We start from the raw sequence: 26,182 nt of genomic DNA on the forward strand, positions 1-26,182 counted from the left end.
TTAGCACCGCATCTGACTCCCTGAATCAGCTAACTTTCTGAGTCAAGAGGTAGTGCATACAGATAAGCAAGCACTGTTTCACGGGAAGCAAAACTGTACCTGCTCATGTTTGATGAAGGGTCCGCGGCAGAGAGAGCTGATTTACATGGATGAGGTTGTCTTTCGCGGGGCTCCATGCTGCGCTCCATTCTCCCAACACTTTGTTTTATAGGCGGAACTTCCACTGTGAAGCAGAAACCATCAGGAAGATAGAGTGCCATTGCAAGAGGGCATAATCCCATACAAGAGGACCTAAAAAGTTGTTTGACCCAGCACTCTAATTGGAGACCAGCGTGCTATACTGTAGCTGATTAGAACTCGTTGCTCATCAAGTTCAAAAATGGCAAAAAAGAAGTATCAGCAGCACCACTAAAGTGAAAAAGATAGCTCTTTTATTTGTGCAATAAAATCACATAACAAAAATAGAGCTGAAGGCAACTACAGCCCGCTGTTTCGAAGCGGCATGCTTCTTCTTCAAGTTGCAAGCTCATAATGACAGACAGTGTTCACATACCTCCTTTTATATGGCTACACATTCAAATATTAACCAATCCACAAATAGGACTTGAGAAGTAACCAATCAGAGCAGATCAAAAAGCAGAGGACCTAATGGGGAACTTCAGTACACAGGAAGTACATCCCACAAGTGACATCACTGTCAAGCAACACCCCCACAGAAAAAACGGCTGCTAAACCACACCCAATAGGAATAAACGGACCTGATGGGGAACTGCCGTGTACGCATAAAAAGTCACGTGACGCGTAAAAAGGTACGCTTAGATTGTATTCAGCCGCGTAAAAACATGAAAGTAACGCGTAAAACCATCTGCATGAATAAGAGGACCTATAATAAAAATAACACAATTAATGACATTTCTTATTTTATTTTTTTACAATATTTATTTATAAATTATTTAGGCAGTGTTTGCAACTTTTAAAATCTTTCCTCACCCTTATTTACATTCTGAAATGTACCACAGGTTGCGACATCTTTAGTCCTGCCAGGTGATCTCTGCAGAATGTTTGTTTACTGAGAATCCTAAAGCCAATATACCTGATCTCCCAGAATGCTGAGGGGGATCCACATAGTAAACAGGGTAATCCTCACGGGAGAGGGTGGTTACATACCAATAAACAGCAATATATAGGAAGTGTTTGTGATGCTGAAACCAAGTATATTACTATAAAAGTGTGTATCATGAATAATTTATTGCATTGTACTGCATCTTACTACAGTGCCTCTTTAAAGGATAAACCTCAGGAAATAATTTTTACATACCTGGGGTTTCCTCCAACCCCCTTCAGGCTGATCGGCCCACTCAGTCTTCCCGGGCCGCCTGGATCTTCCTCTAGCTGCCCTGTTAACTTTGTGAGTCAGAGCGTACTGCATGCTGGGAGAGTTCTGCAGGGGCACAGAACACTCCTGGCCAGAAAGGCGCAGCCGGACTCTGTCGGACTTACCGGGTTACCCAACGGAGAATCGAGATGACATTTTTCCCCTTTCATCTCAGGTACACTTTAACCCTCTCTGCCTCAGTCCCCTCTTCGCACACAGATACATTTTTTCTTCTCACAAAACTATGCTTGCTCATCCTTAGTGAGCTGGATATGCTTGGATCTGCTAATCCCTAACACATTCAATCGAAGCAATTGTATCAGCCAGGAAAAAAAAAATCTGTTTGCAACAATGCTAAGCAAGGCAGAACACGCCCATTTATTCAGACGCTCGTAGAAGAAGAACCTCTCCCTGGAGACCGAGTCTGACGGCTGACAAGACAGACAGCCAGCTTGGGGAATATTAAGAATTTCACTGCTGATAACTTGGGAAGGATGCGATATCTGGGAAAAAAAGAATACATTTTAAAATATTATTCAATTCCCTATCCAATGAAACCCCACGGAGCTCTTTAATATCACAGCAACAAAATCCTTGAAACCTTTGTTGCCTGCTCTTTGCCGCCGCTGACTCCTTTATAGGTTTAATGGCTGGCCAGCTTCTATCATTCAGCTGGTGTCCCTGAGAAATCTAACAAGACAGCATGTAATTCATCTTGTCAAGATGAGTTACATGCTGAACTTGGCCTTGAAGTGGTAACTTTTTTTTTGGAGCTAAATGGTAACCTATTGTGCTGAAAACCAGAGAATGGATTTTTTTTTGTGTTAATTTTAGGCTATTGACTTTTGTTCTTTAAAAGTCAAGTAGGCAGCAATAGCTGGGACAGCGGACTCCTGGTCTAGCCTCTGTAGCTTTTCACCCTATTGTAAGACACGGATAATGTGAAGATGCTCCCTATTCTGATGCCGTAACCTGCTTCCCTGTGATAAACTGCTAGAATGACAAATTCTGCACACAGATGCGGTAATTGCCCCGAGGTGCTCGTTTCCCCTCCTTTTCTGTGCTGGCTGGCCCCAGAGTTCATCAACCCATTCAAAATATCTTTCACAATCTCAAAATGAGATGGCATGATTAATACGTGTGTTTTCTGACACACTGCCACTGCGCTCTGCTTGTCTCTTGTTCCCACACAGCGGGGTCATTGTGTGAGCACAGTGGACCCTCTGACGTCTGTGTGGTCCGACGTGCAATCCAAAACTATTTCTTTTCAGTTTGGTCACACAGTGCCAGTCCGGCATCACTTTCTCATGTACTTCCTGCAGGTTTTATCAAGGAGCCAAAATTGTTACATGAAAGGAAAAATGTCTTCATCATTGGCGCTCGGCACACAGTAGCTGGTCAGACAGCTATTGCCAGCTGGGAGACAGCGGGCAGAGTAGGTCGACCCGCCACATTTACTGTACCACTCCTAGAGATAATTAAGGGGAAGCTGGACTGCTTCTGCAGGTACATTTACCGTACTCTGATTATTTCAGTAATTTGCTATAAATGCTCTGTAAATCTTTATTATTTGTTCATTGATTTCACATGAACAGGCAGGAAATGCCCCATTGATAATATTATACAAAGAGGAAAAATAAATAAGTGTTTTGATATGTCAATATTTTGTTCTATATGCATTTGTAAGCAGGGATCTAGTTCACTGTCTCACTAATTGGCCATATATCATGAGAATTTGTGCACACTTGTCATGTTTTAAAGAGAACCTGTACTGAGTAAAATTATTTAAAATAAATTCATGAGGTAACTTCAAATAAATATTACATAGTTACCTTGCCATCTGTTCCTCTCAGAAGCTCACCATTTTCTTCTCACAATGATCCCTTCCAGTTCTGACAACATTTTGTCAGAACTGAAATATATCCGTTGCTGTCAGTTTTATATCAGTTGCTGTCAGTTACAGCTGAGAGGAGAAATGATGTGTCCATGTTTCCCTATGGCTCAAGTGGGCGATGTTACAGTTTAACTGTGTGCTGACCAGGAAGCTGTTATGGGGTAATGGCTATTTTCAAAATGGAGGACGGAGAATTCCATTGATCACAGTGGACAAACAGGACTCAGGAGAGGAAAATTAGATTGAAGAGTAGACTATACAGGAGGTAAGTATGACTTGTGTATGTTTATTTTTTGACTTTTAATTTTCAGTACAGGTTTTCTTTAAAGTGATCCCGAGGTGAGAGTTATATGGAGGCTGCCATATTTATTACCTTTTAAGCAATACTCGTTGCCTGGCTGACCTGCTGATCCTCTGCCAATATTACTTTTAGCCCTAGACCCTGAACAAGCATGCAGCTTATCACTGATTACTGATAATCTGACAAGATTGGCTGGATGCTTGTTTCTGGTGTGATTCAGACACACCTGCAGCCAAATAGATCAACAGAGCTGCCAGGCGACTGGTATTTTTTTTTTTTTTAATGGAAACCAATATGGCAGCCTCCATATCACTCTCACCTCGGGTTCACGTTAAGGGCTGTTTCACACTGTGGGTGACTGCCAGTCGCCGGTGATCAGCAAATCGCTAGTGCAGCGTCTTCCTATGGGAGCATTCAGGCCAGTTTCACACCAGAAACCAGTGTTATAGGTGCGGTGTGATCAGATGATCGCATCGCACTGCAGCGTTAAAAATGGGCTTTGGAGATTACCGCAGGAAGGTGCGGTAATCTCACTTCCTGTGTCCGAAAAATGAATTGCACGGCATTGTATTGAAAAAATAGGATTCTGCGTATGCACACCGCAACGCAAAAAATTTGAATACACACTCATCGCCATTGACTTCCGGTCGCTGCTAATATCGAATGGTAGCGTGTTGTTGCTTTTGCGTCAAATGCGATGCTTCCGGGACACCGTGGCAAGTAAGGAATGCCTCATAGGTTTTCATTGCATTTTATAGTAACCCTGCAGTAAAAAAGGGTAACACAATGCAATGAAAATGGCCTAGTGTGACATGGGCATTACTTTGCAGCACTTTGAAACGGCTCGAACTGAATCCAGTTACATACATTAGATGTAAACAGATGTGCAAGACATAATCTGACTGCTATCATCCCTTGCTATAAATCAGCACTATACAACCATTGCATGATTTTCTGAGGAGGAGAGGAGCAGGAAACATCAGACCGGGACCCTTGTATGGAAGTATTCAGTAGAATGAGGTGATGATCACCTAATATCTCTGTGGTGTGTGTTGAAACAGAATTTTGTAACTCAGAATTAGAGACTCAGGGGAGCAAAGCTGACTGCTTGGAGATTCATGTAGTGTTTACATAGCTAAAGCTTATTTCTATCTGCATGTAAGAGTCTTGATCAGCTGATATTAAATAAATGGCTATGTAGGAGCCACAACCCCACTGGCCACTTGTATAGATTGTGAGATCTGCTGAGGGACAGTTGGGCTGCATTCACACTGCACGTTGCAGAAAATGCACATGAACTGCAAGGCACACTGTGCAGATTATAACACAGGTGGTCATTTAAGGCCTCGTCCGTGTCTATGCAATCTGTAAATATTCAAACACATTATCCAGATAATGTTAGGATGATGCAATCTGTTACAATGCAGGTACATGAACATTGCCATGCAGTTGTATGGGCAGTGTATGTGGTGTTGCTGAGCAACGCACCACACATAGTGTGAACACACCGCCAAGTGCTTTTTGATCTGTTTTCGTTTTTGTTTTTTTTTAACTCTCACATTGATTTGCATTAATATTACAGCAAAATAGCCGCAATTGCGATTTTTCAAAAAATTGCAATCCCGAAAATGTTGCTGCAATTTTAATGCAAGTCAGCGTTATTTCAAAAACTGCTCAAAAAGTGCTTGGCGGGGTGCCACAGCCCTTAGTGACATGATTATAGCGCAATAAAGTGCTGTGGAAGATGTCAGTGCTATATAAATACATAATAATATTACAGAGTACCATGGTTTATCATGCTGCTTAGCATAATCAAGGCCTTCCACATACCTTCATTTGTATATTCTTTTTTTAAATGTTATTAACTAGTCAAAACATTTCTATAAGGGTAGCACTGGATATGACATGAGTGTTGGCGATAAATACAGGCTGGGCCTGAAGTGGCATCAGGTGTTAGCATTACAGAGCATTTGTTTGGCCTGTCTCTGACGGGGCCTGATTTCTGGAAAGGCCAGAGCCTTGGCCGGCTGCAGCCCAAGGGGGCACCTGAACATGAAAGACGGGTTGCTACACATGGAAGAGGGGGCTGAAAATCGTAAGCAACACATGAAAAAGGAAAACTGATGCTCAAAAGAGCTGAAAACAAAGGAGTTGTTGTACATGGTTGTTACACATCATGGAAGAGGGGGCTGCACAGGGAATTGGAGGGGTGCTGCTGCACATGGAAGGGGAACCTCAACATACTTGGGCTGGGGCACAAAAAGTGGCCTTGATTTCTGATGTGGTTGAAGCTAGAGTTATTATTCTTCTAGAGCAGTGATGACTAACCTTGGCACTGCAGCTGTGGTGGAACTACAAATCCCATAAGGCATTGCAATACTCTGACAGCTCTAAGAATAGCTCGGGGAGGCAGAGACATGATGGGATTTGTAGTTTTGTCACAGCTGGAATGCCAAGGTTAGCCATCACTGCTCTAGAGAGATTCTGAGAAACCATGAGACCCCTTGTATACAGAGCTGTTGCCATATTTATGTGTATTCAAATTTATTTTTGAATCCTACATTTTCAAACATTTCGTATGCTCTATTATGTGGGATTTTCTTAATAATTTATTATTCTATCAAAGTAACAGGCACGGAGTTGTGTAGAAGTTTGATGACACTATCCCCAGTGTTTCTACACATTTCTAGATATATTGTTATCATTATCCCATTTTATACCCAGTACACCTCTTTATTTCACATTTGATGTTTTCATTTCTTAATTCATGTATTGATTTCAGCCTGATGTACTGTAAGTATTTATTGTCCTTTGTAGTTCACATTGATGCGATTATGTTTATTAATGTCCTGCTGATTTCCTGTTTGAGTCATGTTTGCTTTTTATTTTACTGTTGTTTTAATTATCCGATTAATTACCCGACAAATTCATATTCATTGCTGGATACTTTCCTGATTATACCCTGCTTAAATGGCTGTTGGCTTCGTGTTATTAATATTGTTCTGATTTCCATCAAAACATTTATGCCCTACTGATTTCCCATTGAGATTGTGCCTTTTGTGATGTGTTTTATTTTATTTTTTTATTTTTTTTTTTAATTTGGGTTTTGTTTTCCTTGTCTTTCCATCCAGATCCCCCCACTACCCCCCCACCACCCACAACTACCACCACTACCACCACAACTACCACACCCTCCACCATCTCAGGTATGGTACCTTCATTACATGTGTGTCTGTCACTTCCCTGCATGAACTGGGGGTTAGGGTCAATGTGCAAATGAATTTCAGGTGTCATCCTATTATTTCTGAACCAGATGAAATTGCCTCGATCAATCACGTCTTCAGTTCATTCATGGACATTTTTTATCACTTATTTCTGCTCTGGCCATGACTGCAGTGTTTTTGCATAGAGTCGTAGATGATTGGTGCCTGATGATGTTGGACACTAGCCTAATTTTGTGACGTAGCGCTCGGCAACCACACGCATCATTGAATCTGTAAGGACTAAGGCATATTCACACTGTACTCTGTTCAGCAGTGGAATCAAAATGCTACATGTTGGGCTTCTACTCTCTGCTATGTTCCCATTTACATCCGAGTGGTGTGTGCTAAAAAAAGAAAGTCTAGACAACATTTCAATGCCCTCGGATTGAAGGTCCTATTAGATTACACCGAATTTAGTCACACAGCACCTCATGGCAACGTGTTGACATGCTTTCCTACAACATGCTGCTGCACATTTTCCAGAAAGTGAACAAGTCCTAAAGGTAGCTATAGTCGAACAAATGAGTGAATCCCTCCCTTGAAAAAATCATGTAGTCTTCAATCTGATTTTGTCTTAACATGATTTTGTAGTAGTATTGGTGTTCAAATTCGGGACCATGTGGTTTGGAACCCGAACCTAAACAGCCACATTCAGCATTGAACAGCAGGACAGGGTGTGTTTCATTTAACTTCGATATTTCCTACTTCCAAACTGGGAGGCGGTGGTATCGGGGTTAAATGAGTATCGGAGTTAAATGAAACGCACCCTGTGCTGAAATGGTGCTGCATGACCATGTGGTCCTGAATTCGAACACCAAGACTATTTTGTCAAATTGTAGTACTGTGCTACCAGTAGTGGCCTCTGGTGCGCAAACGTACTACTTGCTTTTTGATATGAAAGGGTTTCTGTACAACTCCGTGGCATTTTGCACACACTTCATAAATAGAATGAAAGAAACACCATGCATTTTTTCCATGCAATTTGCCATTTCTAGTGGAAACATGGTCATAAAGTCGCACAAATCCTCTCTTCTGTTGCTCCAACTGCCAAAAGTCAGTCTACATTTTTAGCCACTTCTAGTCACACTGATCAGCCTCATAAAATGAATTACTGTTGATTGGTCGGTTTCAATGACCATAAACCATGATTGGAAGGTGATCACCAAGACATACTATTTAGAAGAAGCTCCAATAGGAAAAAATCTCCACTTTTGTATTCTCCATTTTACAAAACCTACCGTAATTGCCAGAAGTTCGGCAGTGAAAATTGGAGAACTGGCACTACTGCAGTACCCCCGATGTGATCTGAAGTCTTTTTTTTTTACGTGCATTGCTAAGGGCAGAACTAGCAGTGTACCAATCGGGGACCACTACTTCGTACTGTGTACCATTATTGGCAAAAGTGCTACACAAGCGTTCGACACACACCCCACTGTTAAAATACAAATGTGGCATTCCTCAGAATGTTATCAATAAATAATGGAACACAGTGATCTTTTCACTGAAACAATGCGATCGTTGGTAAACCACCTTTACCCTCTTCAAAATTACCCCCCTTCCTACTGTTGGATCAATATTCAGCTTCAAGGCAGCCTCTGTTTTCAGCTGAATCTCTGAAACCACCACCATGCATGTTTTATACTGTTCTATGTACTCACCACCCCTCTGTTCAGTGATATCAGCATTTTCCACATGTCATAAAATCATTTTTACCAAATTTTCTTTTCTTCAAATTGATTGTACAATATGAATTGGTTTGGCAGATTCCGTAGATATAAAGCTGTCCATACTTTTGAAGATTTTTGATAGATTGGTAAAAGAGCAATATTTTCTAGATATGGATCATTTAGCTGTCTTAACTCTCAACACCATTAGATCTAAACGGAGGTATCAGCAGTCACAATTCCACCCCATACACACTCCCGATGGTTCCTGGTGGCATCAATCATTAGATTGATTGAAAATGCCATCTCAATAGATTGTCATTAGATATTAAATCTGTCTATTGTAAAGAAAATGTCTAATAGTGTGTTGCCTCCTCTACACAGATGCATGTGCACTGCGTTGTAAGGGAATTTGAAGTGAGAGAAACACTGAGTCTGCGATTTTCATTCGCTTATGAACAATGCTAGTTGCCTGGCTTTCATGCTGAACTTTTGGCATTAGTTGTTTCTGAGTCCCACAACTGCAACAAGCATGCAGACAGTGCGGTCAAACCAGAGTCAAAGCATCTGATCTGCACGCTCATTCTGGGCCAGTGACTTAGTTAACCAAGCACCTTTTTTAGAAGATAGATTAAACTAACCTCCCCCTAAGGGAGGTTCTTTATAAAAGTGTGCGTGGGAGAGTAACAGCATTATTTACCTTCGGGTGGTGGCTCCCTAGCCCAAGTCTTTTTTCTCTTCTAGAGAAAAAGAGAGACCTGCAGGTGGTGCAGTTTGAAGAGCCCATGGTGGTGTAACACGTCCCTTCCACCACAATGGTACCTGGAATATGTAGTCCTTTCATGTGAGAACTCACAATGTAGGAGTGCATCTCCCAACATGCATTGTGGAACCAAGAATCAGGAAAGCAGCTGCGGATCTCCTTGGGTAAGATGGAGGAGCGTATAAAGACTTGGCCTAGAGAGCAACCTCCTAAAGCTAAGTAAAGCCTCTCACCCTACCCCAGCCCTTGTCATTGTTCCTCCTGGGAAAGATCTACTGTCCCAAAGACTGACATCACCAAACCCAAGAGTGCGGTTTCATTTGTCCAGTATGGACATATCTATGAAAGTCTAAGCCTTCCGTACTGATAGCTAGAGATGTTGCAAACCTTAAATTTTACGCAAATGTTCTAGAACATGTGAACCGCCATAGACTTCAATGGGCTGGCGAATTTAAAAACCTACAGGGACTGTATCTGACCACAAAAGTGATGGAAAAATTGTTTCAAGAGGTCTAACACCTAGTGTGCACAGCTATGGGTGTCAGTGGGCAGTGGAGTGTCGCACACAACATAAAAAAACAGAAGACCGATGTACTAGTCCTCAAAAGGGCTATTTGGGGTGCTTTCAGCAAGTAGTCAGTGAGTAACGAGAACACAGGCCTGGCTATTGCTTTCCCTACCTATATGCAGCAAGTCTGACCTGGCTGTCACTGACAGCAGCCAGCAGAGAATTAATCCAATATGGCCACTGCAACTGCTTTTTAATAGGGGGGTGAGGGGTCCCGGAGGGGGTGCTAGCTGATTGGCTGCCATGTGTCTGCTGACTGTGAGGTAAGGGTCAACGTTTGGCTCCATGATGATGTATAGGGGGCGAGCGAACACGCCAAATGCTCACAGTTCGCCAAGAATGCGAACAGTTCAGGCCATCTCTACTGATAGCTGAAGTTCCAACTTAAAGTTTACCAAAGGGGACATGTGATGTGATGAGATAAACATGCATGTCCTGTGCAAAACAGTTTAATAACTAGGCTGTTTTACTTGTTTTATTTTGCTGCCTGAAAGAGTTAATTTTTAGGCATGGAAGTGACAGCTTCTGTCTTGTCACTACCTTGTCGGCAATATAGGAAACATCATTGATAAGCAAATTATAGACATAAAAGTTTTCCTGGCAAAATACAACTTTTGAGAGCAGGGGAAAATTAAAACAAGGTCAATAGTTCAAGTATTTTCATTTAGGGTTACTTAATAGGCTGCCACTGAGCAGAGACAACAAAACATCTAATCTACTTTGTAAAGGTTTAAATATAAAATAAAACTATGGGATAGCAAAAACGTCATTTTTAGGAGTAGGAGGATAAATATAATTCTTTATCTCATCAGTTTATTTTCACCTCGGGTTCACTTTAAGGAAACTTACTATTCAGATTCAGGAATGTATGAAATGAAGGTATTTAAGGTTACGTTTTCACTGTAATAAGAGAGATACTGCTATATACAGCTGGCAACCTCATTTCATCTAGTGACACCGCAGTCAGCCGCTTCTCCATCTGAAACAGCTGATAATGCAAATCAATAGCTTGCACTCCCAGGCAAGGCAGCATTTACACAATGAGACAGGTCTGCCGTGGTAAGGAAACTTCAATATTCCTACTTATAAGTGGTAATGCAACTTACACAAGGCAACCTTACTTGTGATAAATTGCAAATCATTTATCCGAGAAAGAAGTTTGCAGGTATGTTTACTTGATAAGGTAGAGTGCAGATGTGGTTAAATTAAGTAGTTGATAAAGAGCAGCAGGGAAACAGTTTATGCTCTTTATTGCCTCGGTACAGCCAGGTAATCTGGCTAATGGATCTGCATATGTTTATTGTACTAGATCAGATCATGTTATATGAGTACCAAGGCTACATTCTGTACAGATATTTATAAGTACCTGTAGAATAGACATCTGCCTTTTCAGGCTTCATTAGGATTAATGCTTGTTCTCACAGGTAGGGTTGATCAATGATATGCAAATACTTCTGAGTTTATGCAAATTTATGTAAAATGTTATGCAAATATATGCAGCTTGATATATATGCATCATTCAATTTAAACTTCTGTGGGACTTGATTGGTCCATCTTCAAGCTGCATATTTCCATCGAAATTTACATAAATTTGTATAAACTCAGATATTTACATCTCATTAATCATTCCTGCTCACAGGATGCATTTGCATTGTGAGCTTCTGTGTGATTCAAAACGCTAGCGATTTCCCTAAACGCTCAGCTAATGTTAATGGATAAGCCAAATTCCACTGGAGCGATTGCGGTTAACAAAATCGGTATCGCAGGACATGGAGCATTTTGGTGACGCTAGCGTTTGTGTTAGTGTTTGCGTTTCTGAAATGTAAAGTATGTAAACGCTGGCGTGATCACTCATGAATCACTACACATGGCGATTTAAATTCCACTTTAAATTAATGCAAACTGTAATTAAAATTAGGATACACTGAAAGGGCCAATCCAGGGGGGAGGGGGGGGTGGATATCTAGCCAGATCAGGTAGCCTCAATTTCAGGGGGTGACAGTGTGGCGCCGGGGGGGGGGGGCGGAGAGCGGCGCATGGGGACACAGAGGCATGTCATAGACCAGGGAACGTGCCTCTGTGTCACATCAGAAACACCCCCCCACGCACACACACACACACCGCCTTGGGTACACTTTAAGCCATATTTACAATTCAGAAATCTGCTAAACTGATACTTTTTAAGGTGATTCGCTGTATAAATAATGGATTTCGTATATGGCCAGTTTTTAGTTTAGATCAATTTATTTTTGTAATCAAATCAAAAAGAATACGGACAAGCAGGCTAGAAAGTTTCATTCTTTTTAATGAGATTTCACTGTGAAAAAGCACTAAAATTAACTGATCCATTAATGTTTTTGAACCATTTGTAGCTGCTATCCAATTTTCTAAATGCAATTTCAGTTGAAATATGAGGTCGTATTGAGAAAGCTTCAGAAATGTGCGGCTTTATTGAAAAACCTTCTTCATAGACACAGTTCTAAATTCCAGTTATATCTGAAGCAAAATCAATGCCCTGATGTGTGTGACTGGCATCACTTTAATGGTTAAAGTTTATGGACAGTTTCCAAGGTTTTGTGTTTGCATCTGCTCTATTGGATTTCAGCCTGGCCCTGCTGGAAAATGCACAGACTTGTTTCTTTGAATGAAGATATATCTTAACGTTGATACAGGAGTTTATGTTCCTGTCGGGGTTTAAGGATGAATACACTGATAACACACAAATGCAAAACTGCCTTCAACTGCCTCTGCAAAGAAATAAAGTTGGATACATTATTGATTTTGCACCTCTGTAGAGGTGCGCAAACTTTGTAACTGCCTCCTGGTTACAAGCTCTTCCCTGTAACAACAGCCTGTACACAAAAGGCTCATACACACGGGGCACAACTGTCGCCACAAACACGTGGCACACGCATGTCTGGGCGACAGTTGCCCCGTGTGTATGAGGCGCGCACCCCGAACTGTCGCCGGAGACAGCAGTTGCCGTGCGATTGAAAAGTTCAATCGCCGGCAACTTCTACCTCCGCAACTGTCGCTGGTCCACCACGCGTACTTAGTGCGTGTGTATGTGCGGACTAGTGACAGCTACCCACAGCCAAAAGGGAGCTTCCGGCGGGGGGACGAAACTTTCGGCAACAGCTTCCGCCGCGTCTCTGCCTGTTGGGAAGAGACGTGTAGACAGCTGTCGCTCAGGTGGAGCTGTCGCCGAGCTCTTGCGCACACGTCTCCTGTGTGCTAGCAACAGCAAAAACGGTGCTTTACACTAGTACTGCAGTGTCTACACTGTGCTGCTGAGCCAGCTTCCCCATCCCTATCAGCACTTTGTAAACTTCCCTTCCCCCTTGGTGTCAATAATGGTATTACCTACGCTAGTCTTATATGCACTTCCTGATCTGCATGCCACCATCCTTAATGCATTTTAGTTGGGCTTGAGGAATGGTCAGTTAGACCTGAAACAGTCTTCTACCATCGCATCTATGATTGGATGTATTAACTGGCAAGGTGTACTTGTTTCCTGTTTTTATGATTGGGGAAAAAGTTAACACGTGTTTGATACATTGGTCAGGTTTTTCAAATGTTACAATCAATCAGAAAAATATATTTTAATTCTTGAATTGAAAATAATAATAATAATAATGTATGGTGTGTGTGGCTACCTTAAATCCAGACAGGTTAGACATCTATCTCCTTGTACCTTGTCAGGATCCTTTAATCTGTTGCAATCCATTTCAGTTGAAATAAGCCAGATATATACTTATATTGGTCTGATAACAGTGTGATCATGTGACCACATTGTTATTAGATCAATTTAAGGTGGTACTGTGTGTACATCAAACAGACAGGCCCTGCATTTGTTTCAGGCTGGGAATAAGGTGGGTTTTTAGGCTGCTGTCATTCTCAACAGTGGTCTGATGTTGCAACTGATGAGTTCTGGCTCATGAGGAACAGCCCACTGCTGCTCATATAATCACCTACCATTGCAGTTTGTAGTATAACAGGAAACCCGAGACCACAGCTGGAAATTCAGCAGTTACTATTTATGACGGTCAGAAGTCTGTAAGGTTGAATTGGATAACAGTGGAGACACTGAGGGAACTTAGAACTTTGCAAGTCAAAATACACTTGATGGTTTGGAAAAAAAAAAAGTTTTGTTTCTATTGGAATTGGGCATTAAATTGGATTTGAAGATCAGAAGTATGCAGGTAGCTGAGGGGTGATGAGCACGGACATGTGTCATTCAGCCTGGCCTTAAATAAGAGTCCTCTGCGACTTTATCATATTTCACCAGTGTTCAGGCTGCAGTGGAACACTATGAAAATGCCTCCCAAAGGCCTAACAAAAATCTGGCCAAACTATTAAAAAGCCTGTGGCATTAGTGCTTCTTAGACATTTGGCAGGCAGGTACTGTAGAGCACAAAATAACCCCTATGGCATACATTTCCCTGGCATTTGATGAGCAGCAGCAAATCCACGGTCACGTTTCCTTTGCATTTCAAGGCCTTGGGGGTACAGCAAACACTTTGCTTTGGAATTGTATTGGGACAGAACGCTTTGTGCTGTAAACTAGCCATGCTGGGCTGCCAGTGCAAAAGGAATCTTACCAAGACTATCATTTTGGTTCTTCAAGATTCATTAACATTCAAGATACAAAAGCATGTGAGGAATTAAGGCTGGCAAGCCAAGAAGCTGGGAGACTAATAGAATCCTGCATAATGAGGGACCAATTCTTTGATAGATGAATTAACATAATCAATAAAGTAATAAAATACAAATCCGGGTTATATGAAAATTAATGTGTTTGCCATTATCTCCATAAAGTGTGATGCTTTTATGCCACTAGATGGAGTAACTCTTACAGTGCATGGATGACATGGTTTCTGTATTTGTAGGCACTGCTGAAGGATGTGGAGGAAAAACTCAGGGTAGTCATCAAGGTATTGACCAAATGGCCCTGAGTCAATTTACTTTTTCTCCTAAGTTTCCTCCTAGGTGATATTTTCACACCTTATCAATAAAATGCCTTTAAAGCCACCAACAAGAAAATACTCTTGAATAATTTTGACAGTTCTTTATTGATTACTTTTTGGTACCTTTTCAATTGCAGAGTGCTGAGACGTTATGTTGAACTGAAGATGAAAAATGTTCTCCTAGGAGAAAACTGACTAGAAAGAGGACAAGATACAATTCACTTTTTCTCCTGAGTTTTCTCCCAGGTGATATTTTCAAACATGTCAATAAAATGTTTTTTTAAACCACCTGCAAGCTAGAAAATACTCAATATAATTTTGATAGTACTTTTTCACCTAATTGTTGGTACTTTTTCCATTGCCAAGTGCTTAAAAGTTATTCTAAATTGAAGAATTATCTCCTAGGAGAAAACTCAGGAGAAGAAGTGAATTGCATATGGCCCCTTGTCATAAAATGCCTTTTAAACCACCAGCAAGCAATACAATGAAATAATAAAAAGATCATTTTTATAGTACTTTTCACCAACTTATTAGTACTTTTTAAATTGTTAAATGCTGAAAAAGTTTTTTGAGAAAATATGTAAATTAACTGCTAGGAGAAACTTGGGGGAAAAAGTTAATCGCATATGGGTCAAAGGCTCATATGCTATAATGTTTTCTCCTGAGTTTTCTCCCAGGAGATAATTTATCTTCGCCACATAGTTAAGGTGCGTACACACATGCGACTATAGTCGTATGAAACGATCGTTCCCCGATCGTTTCAAACGACGACCGTTTAAAGAAACGCAACCAACGATCATTAAGTCTACCGACGGATGAGCTAGATAGTTAAAAACGAACGATCTAGCTTGGCGGATTTTTTCCAACGACGATCGTTTGCAAAAGTAGTACATCGTTGGAAACGGTCGTTCATACTAGGCTTGACATGCGCATTTCGCTATTTCTCCATGAAACTTCTCATTTTTATGTGCAAGTGCAATAGTTGCTTTATGTGATGTAACGTTCGTTCTAACGATCAGATCGTTACACACATTTTAAAACGGAACTTTACTTAGGTCGTTCTTTCATCAATGAAAAGTTCGTTCGTCGTTCTCAACGAACGATCGTTGTCGCATGTGTGTACGTAGCACAACTTTCCAGCACTTTGCAATTAAAAAAGTGACAAAGTAGTAAACATGAAATAGCAAAGTTATTTTGAGCATTTTCTTGTTTGTTGGTGGCTTGAATTGCATTTTATTGATAAGATGTGAAAATATCTACTGTGACAAAACTCAGAAGAAAAGTCAGATGCATAGGGGCCAGAGTGAATTAAATAAGGGGCAGATGTTTTTGTCTTTCTCAGTGACTGCTGTCCATACTGTAGACTTCTGATAAGAACTTTATCTTCAGTACTGCTTTTGCCACCTTTAAAAAAAAAAAAAATCAGTTGTCTTTGCACATTACTCTCACTAATTGTCACCTTACCATACACATTTCCTGACCTTTTTGTAGCTGTCAACAGCAGTGTATCCTTACTGGATCAAGAACTACTCTGGTTCTTCTTTATATCCTTGGTGGGCCAACAGAAATGGCATCCTTCATGCAGAAGGAGAGTAGTTTGGCGTAAACGGTATGAAAATGGCAAGATGACCATTTCCACCCCAATCAGAAATTACTTGGTAGCATTGGATTCCCTTTTCACATTGCGCACTCGATCTTGAATACATTTGCATAGACTGAAATGTTAACATTTTATCACTTGTTCCAGTGTAACACTGTGTGTCCCTGGATCTTCCATCATTCCTCCCCTGCCCACTTGCAAGGACACTTTCTCAACATGGCTGATCACTCATTTTGATCGATAAACTGGCTAAAATCAGTAAAGAGTTGATTAATTGAATATGTCATGGGCAATAGGTTTTGTTTTTGTTTTTTTTTTTAGATTTTGTTTTTTTACAAATTTGACCAAAGTAATCGAATTGGCTGGAAAAGTCAATGCATGTGTGCCTAGCTTTGTTCCATGTGATTGTGCTAAATATCCCGTTTGATTAAATAGATATGGTTAAAATTGCAAATGGCCATCATGCTTTTTACAACCCTCATATCAGTCAGCATATCCACAGATTATTGTGTGTGTCTGTCGTTTAGTTTTTGCTTCTCATTTCTTACACGAAGGAAAAACAGGCTGTACATTCAAACCTAAATCTGGCCAGAGACATGTAAGCATGAGGTGGCACCCTCAGGGCATGCTGTAGGCATACTCTGATTTCAGCTAGATCGGAACCTTCCTCCACCCCCTAGGAACTAGTTATTACTGTGGAGGTAATAATAATGCATTGTTAGGAGCAGTTGTTTCTCCATATTCACATCACTGTGTATTCTGTTAGGGTGGGGTTGAGTATGAAGTCAGTGTTGCATTCCTCATATTATTGCTGGTATACTTTGCACAGGTACTGCTGTCTGGAAACTCAGTACTGGCATTTTCAAATTGAATGCATTATAATCCCGTTTTGATGCCAGAATACAGCCTAATTTACTTTAATAAACCAGTAATGAAAATGAAACCATAGCTAGCGGCATAGCTAGTCATTATAGGGCCCCACAGCACAATTGTTGTGGGGCCATCATATCTAGGCATTCTTGAGCAATGCTACCTGTCCCTAACCTATGAATATGAGTTTACATTCTCATGCAGTGCACACTGTGTATAGTCCATGAGCACTGAGACAAAGTCAGAGAGTGGAGCAACAAAGCAAAGTTAATAGAGAGCACATTGGCCTCAATTCACTAAGATCATGCTGGAGATAATCGGGCAAGAGAAAACTTACCACCACACATCGATCTTGCCTTATTAAAGAGAACCCGAGGTGGGAATTACTTTTACTATTGGGGCACAGAGGCTGGTTGTGCGCACTAAGACCAGCCTCTGTTGCCCCATCGTGTGTCTCCATGTCCCCCCTGCTCGCCGCTATACCCCCCGCATTGCTGGCGACACGCAGCGTGTCGCCAGCTCAATGTTTACCTTGCGCTGTCAGTCAGCGCCGCTCCCCCGCCTCCTCCGCATCGGCGCCACCCGCCGCGTCACTTCCCTCCTATCAGCGGGAGGGAAGGGACACGGGCGGGTGCGCCGATGCGGAGGAGGCAGGGGAGCAGCGCTGACTGACAGCGCAAGGTAAACATTGAGCTGGCGACACGCTGCGTGTCGCCAGCAATGCGGGGGGTATAGCGGCGAGCAGGGGGGACATGGAGACACACGATGGGGCAACAGAGGCTGGTCTTAGTGCGCACAACCAGCCTCTGTGCCCCAATAGTAAAAGTAATTCCCACCTCGGGTTCTCTTCAAGGAGTAGAGATAAGTTTTCACAGTGAGAGAGTTATCTTATTACTTCAGTCCTGCAGTTACCTCCTCTGTAGTTATTTTCACATGCAGTTAATTAACAGCCTGTCTTTAGACTTTAAAATTCTGGAGTTATTTTAAGGATTGAAGAGTTAACTTTAGAGATCTCACCTTAACTTAAAGCTAATTGGAATCCATGCTTCAGTAAAAAAAAAGTCAGATACTCACCTAAGGAGAGGGAAGGCTCTGGTCCTAATGAGCCTTCCCTCAGTGCTGCGCTGGCTCCCCCGTTCCAATCCCCACCGCGAGGACTTCAGAAGTCTTCGGGGGCCGAGTCCTCCCGAAGACAGACTGCTCCATACTGTGCACATGTTAGTGTGTCATAGAGGGCGTGCGCAGTGTAGAGCGGCCCGTCTTTGGGAGTACTCGGGCTCCCGAAGCATTTCCGAAGCCTCCCTTCTGCCGGGAAACAGTGGTATTTGACCGAAACGGTCGAATACCGCTACGGGGCAGCCAGCGCAACAGCGGGGAGAGGAGAGGGAAAGCTCTATGGGACCCAGAGCCTCCCTCTCCTTAGGTGAGTATCTGACTTTTTTATTACAGTATGGGTTCCCATTCACTTTAAAGACAGAAGAGTTAACTTTAGGTTTGCCTGAGGTAAAATGTTTACTAAATACTACATGCCTTATCACCATGGTGATAACTCTAGAATCGCTATTAAAGACAGCAGATTAGTGAATTGAGGCCATTAAGTACCATCTGGGCCTCTTCTTCACCAGGACCCCATAGCAATTGCTATTGCTGTGCCCCTGCATATTACTTCTTTTTTCATTTTGTATATAAACAAAATATACAGTCATGCATTACCTTTAAGAGAAGTAGCAGGCCACTTCTAATGCTCCTGACATCCAACTGGTTGCATATCTTTGCTCTAGTCTCTTCATGCTTACATTTTCAATATAGAAAGTGTATCTTGAACAGCAAAATGTCAAGAGCCTGATTTTCACAGGGGGTGGTACCCTTGCCTTAGACCATGGTATTTAATCGCACCTATAAACATCTTATAAAGGATTTGCATTAAGTATGACTGCCATGGCATTTAGTTGCAAACATAAATCATTATTCTACAATTTAACATTTCAGTAAAACACAGCTATAACATTAACACGCAGTTCACAGTATAGCCAATTTGCACGTGTTGTGACTAAGGATGAACAAGATTGTGAAATTGCCCGGAGCGTGCAGGTGGGGAGGGGGGCGCAGAGGGGGTTAGGTCACCCAAGCCGGCTTGAGGCTCTCCAACTTTCCCACACTCCTGCCTGCACAGCAGAAGTTCTTGTTTAGAAAGCAAAAGTGTGTTAAAGAAAAGATGGAGAGCTGTGTGGAGCAAGAGGTGGAGACTTAAAGGGAACCTTAAAGGACAACTGAAGTTAGAAGACTATGGAGGCTGCCATGTTTATTTCCTTTTAGGCCTCTTTTACACCAAGCCGTTGCGTTTTAGGGGACCTTAAGGTCGCATAACGTGCCCCTAACGCAACGCATGGTGGTGTTGAAGTTGGACGTCAGATTGAGCCGCGTTATGCGGCTCTTGGTGCGCTGTTTTCGTTCTATCTATACTGATAGAACAGCCGCTTCAGGATCGGATCTTTCGAATCGGATCATTCAAAAGATCCGGATCTTTGAACCAAATCATTTGAATCATTTTACTAGGGAACCAGACTGGGGGTGAAATGACTAGCAGGACACGACTTTCCCTGCACTGTACATTCTGTATGTTCTTGTTTCTTCCAGACAGACATCCACTGTGAACCGAATCTTTCATTGTGATGACCTGGATGATTCGACTCACAAAAAAGATCCCGATCAAATGAACTATTCATTCATGATCCGGACAACACTACGAGTCCAGGTTATGTCACCACAGTGCAGTGAATATTAATTAGCCATGTGGCTAGTCCCTGAGCATGTGCAAGCAGTCTAACACAGCTAAAGCCCAATTATAATGCACAGCATGCTGCACTTTCATTCAACGTGCAGTGTTACACTGTAACGCAACGTGGGCACTGTGAAGAGCACATTGATTTTTCATTACTGTGAGTTGGGCTGATTTACAGGCTGCTGTAACGTGGGACTTTAACGTCCCACTGTGAAAGCAGCCTTAAACAATACCAGTTGCCTGGCAGCCCTGCTGGTCTGTTTGGCTGCAGAAGTGTCTGATTAACACCAGAAACAAGCATGCAGCTCATCTATCAGATCTGACAATAATGTCAGAAACACCTGATCTGCTGCATGCTTGTTCAGGGTCTATGGCTGAAAGTATTAGAGGCAGAGAGTCAGCAGGGCTGCCAGGCAACTGGTATTGCTTAAAAGGAAATAAACATGTCAGCCTCCATATACCTCTCTCTTCAGTTGTCCTTTAACTGAGAGGGATATGGATGTTTCCATACCAGTTGCTTGGCAGTCCTGCTGATCACTTTGGCTGCAGTAGTGACTGAATTACACACCTGAAACAAGCATGCAGCTAATCCAGTCTGACTTCAGTCAGAGCACCTGATCTGCATGCTTGTTCAGGGTCTATGGCTAAAAGTATTAGAGACACAGGATTAGCAGGAGAGTCAGGCAACTGGTACTATTTTTAGAAAATAATCATTCTCAGTTTAGGTTCCCTTTAAGTCAGTTGACAATTTCTGCATGGACTTTGCAGGCTCCGGGGTAATTTTGCTATATCTATTATTGGCCTCCCATCCCTATTTGACACTTGTAATGATGGAGCATAGGTAAAGCTTCTGCCAAGAACAACCAATTTATCACCCTCCCCCCGTCCCCAGCCCATCCCCCTTAAAACATGGCTTTGAGTATACGTTTGTTGCTCTGCGGACATATGCTATATTTGTACTACATTTTATTTGCACCACTCCTTGTAATTTAGCCATAGATGTAGCTTCTATCACCATCTGAATAAATGACTGTTCACAATCCAGCAACCATAAGGTGGTAGTAGTGCATGTCATGACATTCACAAATAAGTAGAATATTTCTTACTGTGAAATTGAAATGCTAGCTGGATTTAAAGCCCTGTAGGTTTCCATGAATTAAAAAAACACCCTGCATCCTGCCTCCAAACAGATAAGTGCTTGGTAATTCTGAAAAAAAGGTATTTTGCTTAATTCAATGTTTAAATCGAGCAGTCATCTTACACATCTCACTGGACCAAAACCCCCTCCATACGCTACGCAGAATGAGTAAATGAAGTCCTGATCAGACCTCCCTCTGAGAATGCAATGTAGAATGGAGGGTGTGTGGTGGATCATTCCATATTTTTCTCCAATTTAGAGCAAGAGGGGAGAGTGAGTGGCAGTATGGATTATGCCACCACCCACAAGGTGTTCCAGTAGGTGGTAGGCACCCCTTGCTCCACTTTAAAGGCAAAAGCCTAATAGGAGGTCATGTGACTAAATTTAAATCACAAAACTAAGATTAAATGAGGCCTTTTCAGCATTCAAGACCCACTTATATGCTTAGAATATTGTAAGGGCAGTGTTTTATAAAACAATCCTTATGGCCCATCACCGGGGAATGTTTTGCAGGCAGCCTCACGTAGGGACTGGCGCAGTAATCTCATCTATGTGATGTCCTAATGACATTGGGAGTCAGGACAACATTTTTTAGGGGATACCACTTCCAGCACTTAACTGGTACAGTCTGGGGGGTGTAGCAATAGTCTCCATGACCTCGACCATCATGAGGGAACTTGAGGGCTAAGGGGATCTTCTCCTGTCAGCTAATGCAGAGAATAATGCAGAGCGGTGGCAGAGGTGTATTTTACCTGCTTCTGGCAGTGGAACAGATCCTCCCTTTTGCTCTTCTGTTTAGCCGCACACCTGGGAGCGAATCCCCATTTGGCCCACTATGCCTGTCACATGACTGTAACCTAGGGGCGTAACTAGAAATTACTGGGCCCCCCTGCGAATCTTTGGATGGGGCCCCCATTTGTGCAGTGAATAGAAAGATTTTTCTCTCCGTGCCCAGACTCCTCCAGCATCCCTACAGTACACACTACTTGGGGAGGGGTAGAGAGGCTGGGGGCAGAGCAGCGCTGCCCACAAGACTCTGCTGAACACTGAATGGGGACTGTCTGCAAAACTTGCTATGATTCCTTATCAGTGGCTGAGCAGATTGGTCATTAGAACAATTGTGCAGAGAGAAGAAAGTTTTTTCTCTCTGTGCCCTTAGTTGTCAGTCTCTTAGGACAGGGAAAAGAAACTCTCCCCCCCTCCTCTCACAGGTCCCCCAACAGCTTCTGGGCCGTCCTGAAGCTGCATTCCTTGCAGGGTCTATTGGTACACCCCTGCGGTAACCACATGGTAATTGGCTGTACAGTGCGGAGCTACACTGAAGAGGGGAACAAAGAAGACCTATCCCACTGCCGGAAGCAAGTAATGTATAATGCTTCACTGCCTCCATTCTGCATTTGTTGATAGGAGCTGCCCTCTTAGCCCCAGGCCCTTGAAGAAGGGGGAGGGCTGGGAGATGGGGGCCCAGCCAGCAACTCTTTACTGAGGGGTCCGGTAGGTTGTAGTCACGGTCCTGAGTACAATATAGGAAAAGAAGAGGCACTCAATGACTTTTGAAATTCATGTTTATCTAAATTTGGTGTCATATAGAGCAGCGTTTCTGGGTTATCCCCATCTTTCTCGCTATAGTGCAATGACAGCCTTTCTCTGCATTGGACAAATCTTACTTCCTCCATTATTCGCTCCTCAGCCATATATCTTTTGCCTAACGCACTGAGTAGTTTGGTGTGATTTACCACCTACAAAATTAGGATATATGGAAATATGATTCCTGTTTCATATCCTTGCATCAGAATGAATATCATTTTTCTCAGAGTATGAAATGTAACATTGGTTGGAAACTCCATTTCAGTTAGTATTGTTATGTTGCTGCGGCCACAATATACTCATATAAAAGTGAGTCCACAGTATAGCGGGAGTTGCTGCTCCCTGACCTGTGTCTCAGACACCTGCTATGGAAATTGGCACAAATGAGGCCCTGTCTGAGAAGAATTATAGTTGTCATAACAGGTACGTTCAGGTTGCCATGGTGCTTAGGCGAAAAGAAAAATATCTCAAATATAGCACTATTGCTATATTTAAATCAAGGATGTGATGGCTATATCTCACTGGTTTGCTAACGGGAATACAGGTTGACAGACACTTTTTTTTTTATTGCAGAGCAAGTGGCAAAGTATTATTGAAATTCATTTTCTCAATCTTTGGATTAGGATAAAATGCTCATGGAATAAATCCGCTTTCATTTGTGTAGGTGATTGTTATATAGTAAGTTGCATGCCTAACGTTTTATTAATGCCATCACTTTGCAGTGTTATGAATTGCCCACTAGCTGTTTCTATAGGGATCTACATGGGAAGATCCCCTGAATCTTGGTCTGTCACCGGAGTGCGGTCAGACCAAGTGATGGAATGTATTTCGGATTTTGACACATTGAAGGGAGAGTCTTTCCACTAAAAAATAGTCAATATGTGACCAGGATTTATATGCCAAGCTGTCTTTAGGGCCACAGTAAATTTAGACGTAGAGCCATCAGTTTCAAAAAGATATGGTTTGTGATGTAGCCCAGCTGTACTCTCTGAAAACAGAAAGCTTGTTTTTTAGGTGGAATCCCGTAAAGGGATCTAAGCAGCTCCTGGCTTAAAATAGCTGAAAGGGCTGCCATGTTTGAGAAGTTCAACCCCCTGCTACTTTTCCACTGCCATTATCCAGGCTAGGTGTGAAATTCTTTGTGTGTCTAATGTTTTCTGTTTGATGTACAGTGGGGAAGACTCGGTTTGTTTGTGGTCAATTAAGTCTAATAAGGTGATTTCTTATCTGCCTTCCATCATCTGTTGCTCCTTTGGCCGCAAGTTCTTTCAAGAGGTGCCTTAATACCCATTAAATGTAAGATGAGGTAAAATGAAAGTGTTTTTTTTAATAAACCACATTTTTAGAATGCATTTTTAATTTGCTATAGAGCTCCCCTGGGTGTTAAAAATGATGCTCTGTTCACTTTAACTAGTATTCATTTGCTTTAGTTTTCCTTAAACCACAGCTATTCTTCTGGTCTGCTGAATGTATTGGCCCCATTCAACCCCATTCCAAAAAAGCTGGAAAGATGCATAAAATATACAGCAAGAAAAAACAAAGTTTGATGTTTTGCAAGTCATGTAACCCTATACTTAACTAAAAATAGTACAAGGGCTGCACCACCAATGTTGAAACTGAGTAATACTATTGTTTTATGAAAGCCATTCAGTCATTTTGAATTTGATGCCAGCAACATGTTTATTCAGAAAAGTTGGTGTAGCTGAATGCTAACACACAGCTGATTTAAATTGGCAAAATACAATTTTACCTAACTAAAAAACATATTAAAACCTAACTTTTATTAGACAGACAGACAGACAGAACGCCTGTCTCTGCAGATATCTCAATACTATTCTTGGGTGGGGAATTGGGAATCCCTGAAATGCATGCATAGCCTTTATTTGGCTCTAATCAGTATTATGGTGTACCTCTTTTCCTTAAAGAGAACCCGAGGTGGGTTTGAAAAACGTTATCTGCATACAGAGGCTGGATCTGCCTATACAGCCCAGCCTCTGTCGCTATCCCAAACCCCCCTAAGGTCCCCCTGCACTCTGCAATCCTTCATAAATCACAGCCTCGTTGTCGGTGTCGCAGCGGGCTGTTTTTCTCTATAGTGTCAGTCTGCTGCTCTCCCCACCTCCTGCAGAACTCCGGTCCCCGCCTGCATCCCTTCCCTCCCTGGGAGGGGGGCAGGGACCAGAGCTCTGCAGGAGGCGGGGGAGCAGCCGAGACTGACACTGCAGATGTAAACACAGCACGCACAGCGCGGCTGTGATCTATGTCTGATTGCAGAGTGCAGGGGACATTAGGGGGGATTGGAATAGCAACAGAAGCTGGGCTGTATAGGCAGATCCAAGCCTCTGTATGTAGATAACATCCTTCAAACACATCTCGGGTTCTCTTTAAACTGAAATAACAACTACATACTATACACACATCACCCCACCACAACCCTGACATTTTTCACTTCGTTAAAAGAGGGGCTTCATCAGGAGCAAATATGAAAGTGCAAGGTGCTACCAGTGTCAATACATAAAGTGAAACATCAAGAAAAATAAAAAACAGAGATGCAAGTCTGCAGCATAGCCTCGCGGCTATCAAACCTTTATATTTTATATTGTTAGACTGTACAGTACAATTTTCCACTGCTTTTGGCCATCTGAAGTGAACCTGGACTCAGAGAAGGCAGCAGTGTTTCTGAATTATTTTTATACATAGTTATTTCTTTTCATGTTATCATTTTAACTTGTGTTTGTGGATGTGGTGATGCACTGTACTGATAGATCAAGCTTTTTTGGAAGTGTCCTTTAGCCCAAATTAAAGCAGTGATTGAATCAACAGAAATGTGTATGCTTTTAATGCAGAGCCAAATGATTTGCTGGATGCTCATTGCCATTCAAGATTAGATTTGTCCCTTATGTACAGACAGGGCCGGGCCGAGGCATAGGCTGGAGAGGCTCCAGCCTCAGGGCGCAGTGTATGAGGGGGCACAGAATTCATTCAGCTGTCATTCCTAATTGTGTTTGAAGCAGAAAGAAAGAAGAAAAAGGGATACATAGCAGTGACTGCAGGCCAGATAACTACATATTAAGGTGTTGGGGAGGTTGTGGGCCCTGTGGCGCCTCTTAGTCTAATAGCAATCAGTGTTTGATGGCTCGGGTGGCAGGGATGGAGGGGCGCACTTTGGTGTCTCAGCCTTGGGTGCTGGAGGACCTTGTCCCGGCTCTGTGTACAGAGGTACAGAGATATCTTCAGTTTCTCTAAATGCTCTGATATTCTAAACTGTAAATTATTAGTATTATTAGTAATACTCTATTTTGTTTTAAAATTTTGCATTGACTAACATTCTTAAACAGTTGCACTATTTGCTGGCATAGTGTTTCTCAGACTGGTGTACTCCTCTTTATCTTTACTCAGCCTCCCAAGGA

At 42.2% G+C, this 26,182-nt stretch overlaps 1 protein-coding gene across 9 annotated transcripts in view; it reads left to right on the forward strand.

Moving 5' to 3' along the window:
* Positions 1–26,182, forward strand: part of CADM1 (cell adhesion molecule 1) — a 539,770-nt gene that overhangs the window by 436,415 nt on the left and 77,173 nt on the right. For 6 of the 9 annotated variants that reach the window (XM_068240925.1, XM_068240926.1, XM_068240927.1 and 3 more), the window contains one exon: positions 6,702–6,776. The exons of the other annotated variants lie outside the window; for them this stretch is intronic. In XM_068240925.1, the coding sequence (XP_068097026.1) occupies positions 6,702–6,776 (75 nt within the window). The remainder of the gene's footprint in view (positions 1–6,701; positions 6,777–26,182) is intronic. 9 annotated transcript variants of the gene reach the window in all.

Source organism: Hyperolius riggenbachi, chromosome 6 (assembly GCF_040937935.1).
Source record: "Hyperolius riggenbachi isolate aHypRig1 chromosome 6, aHypRig1.pri, whole genome shotgun sequence".
Lineage (NCBI taxonomy): Eukaryota > Metazoa > Chordata > Amphibia > Anura > Hyperoliidae > Hyperolius > Hyperolius riggenbachi.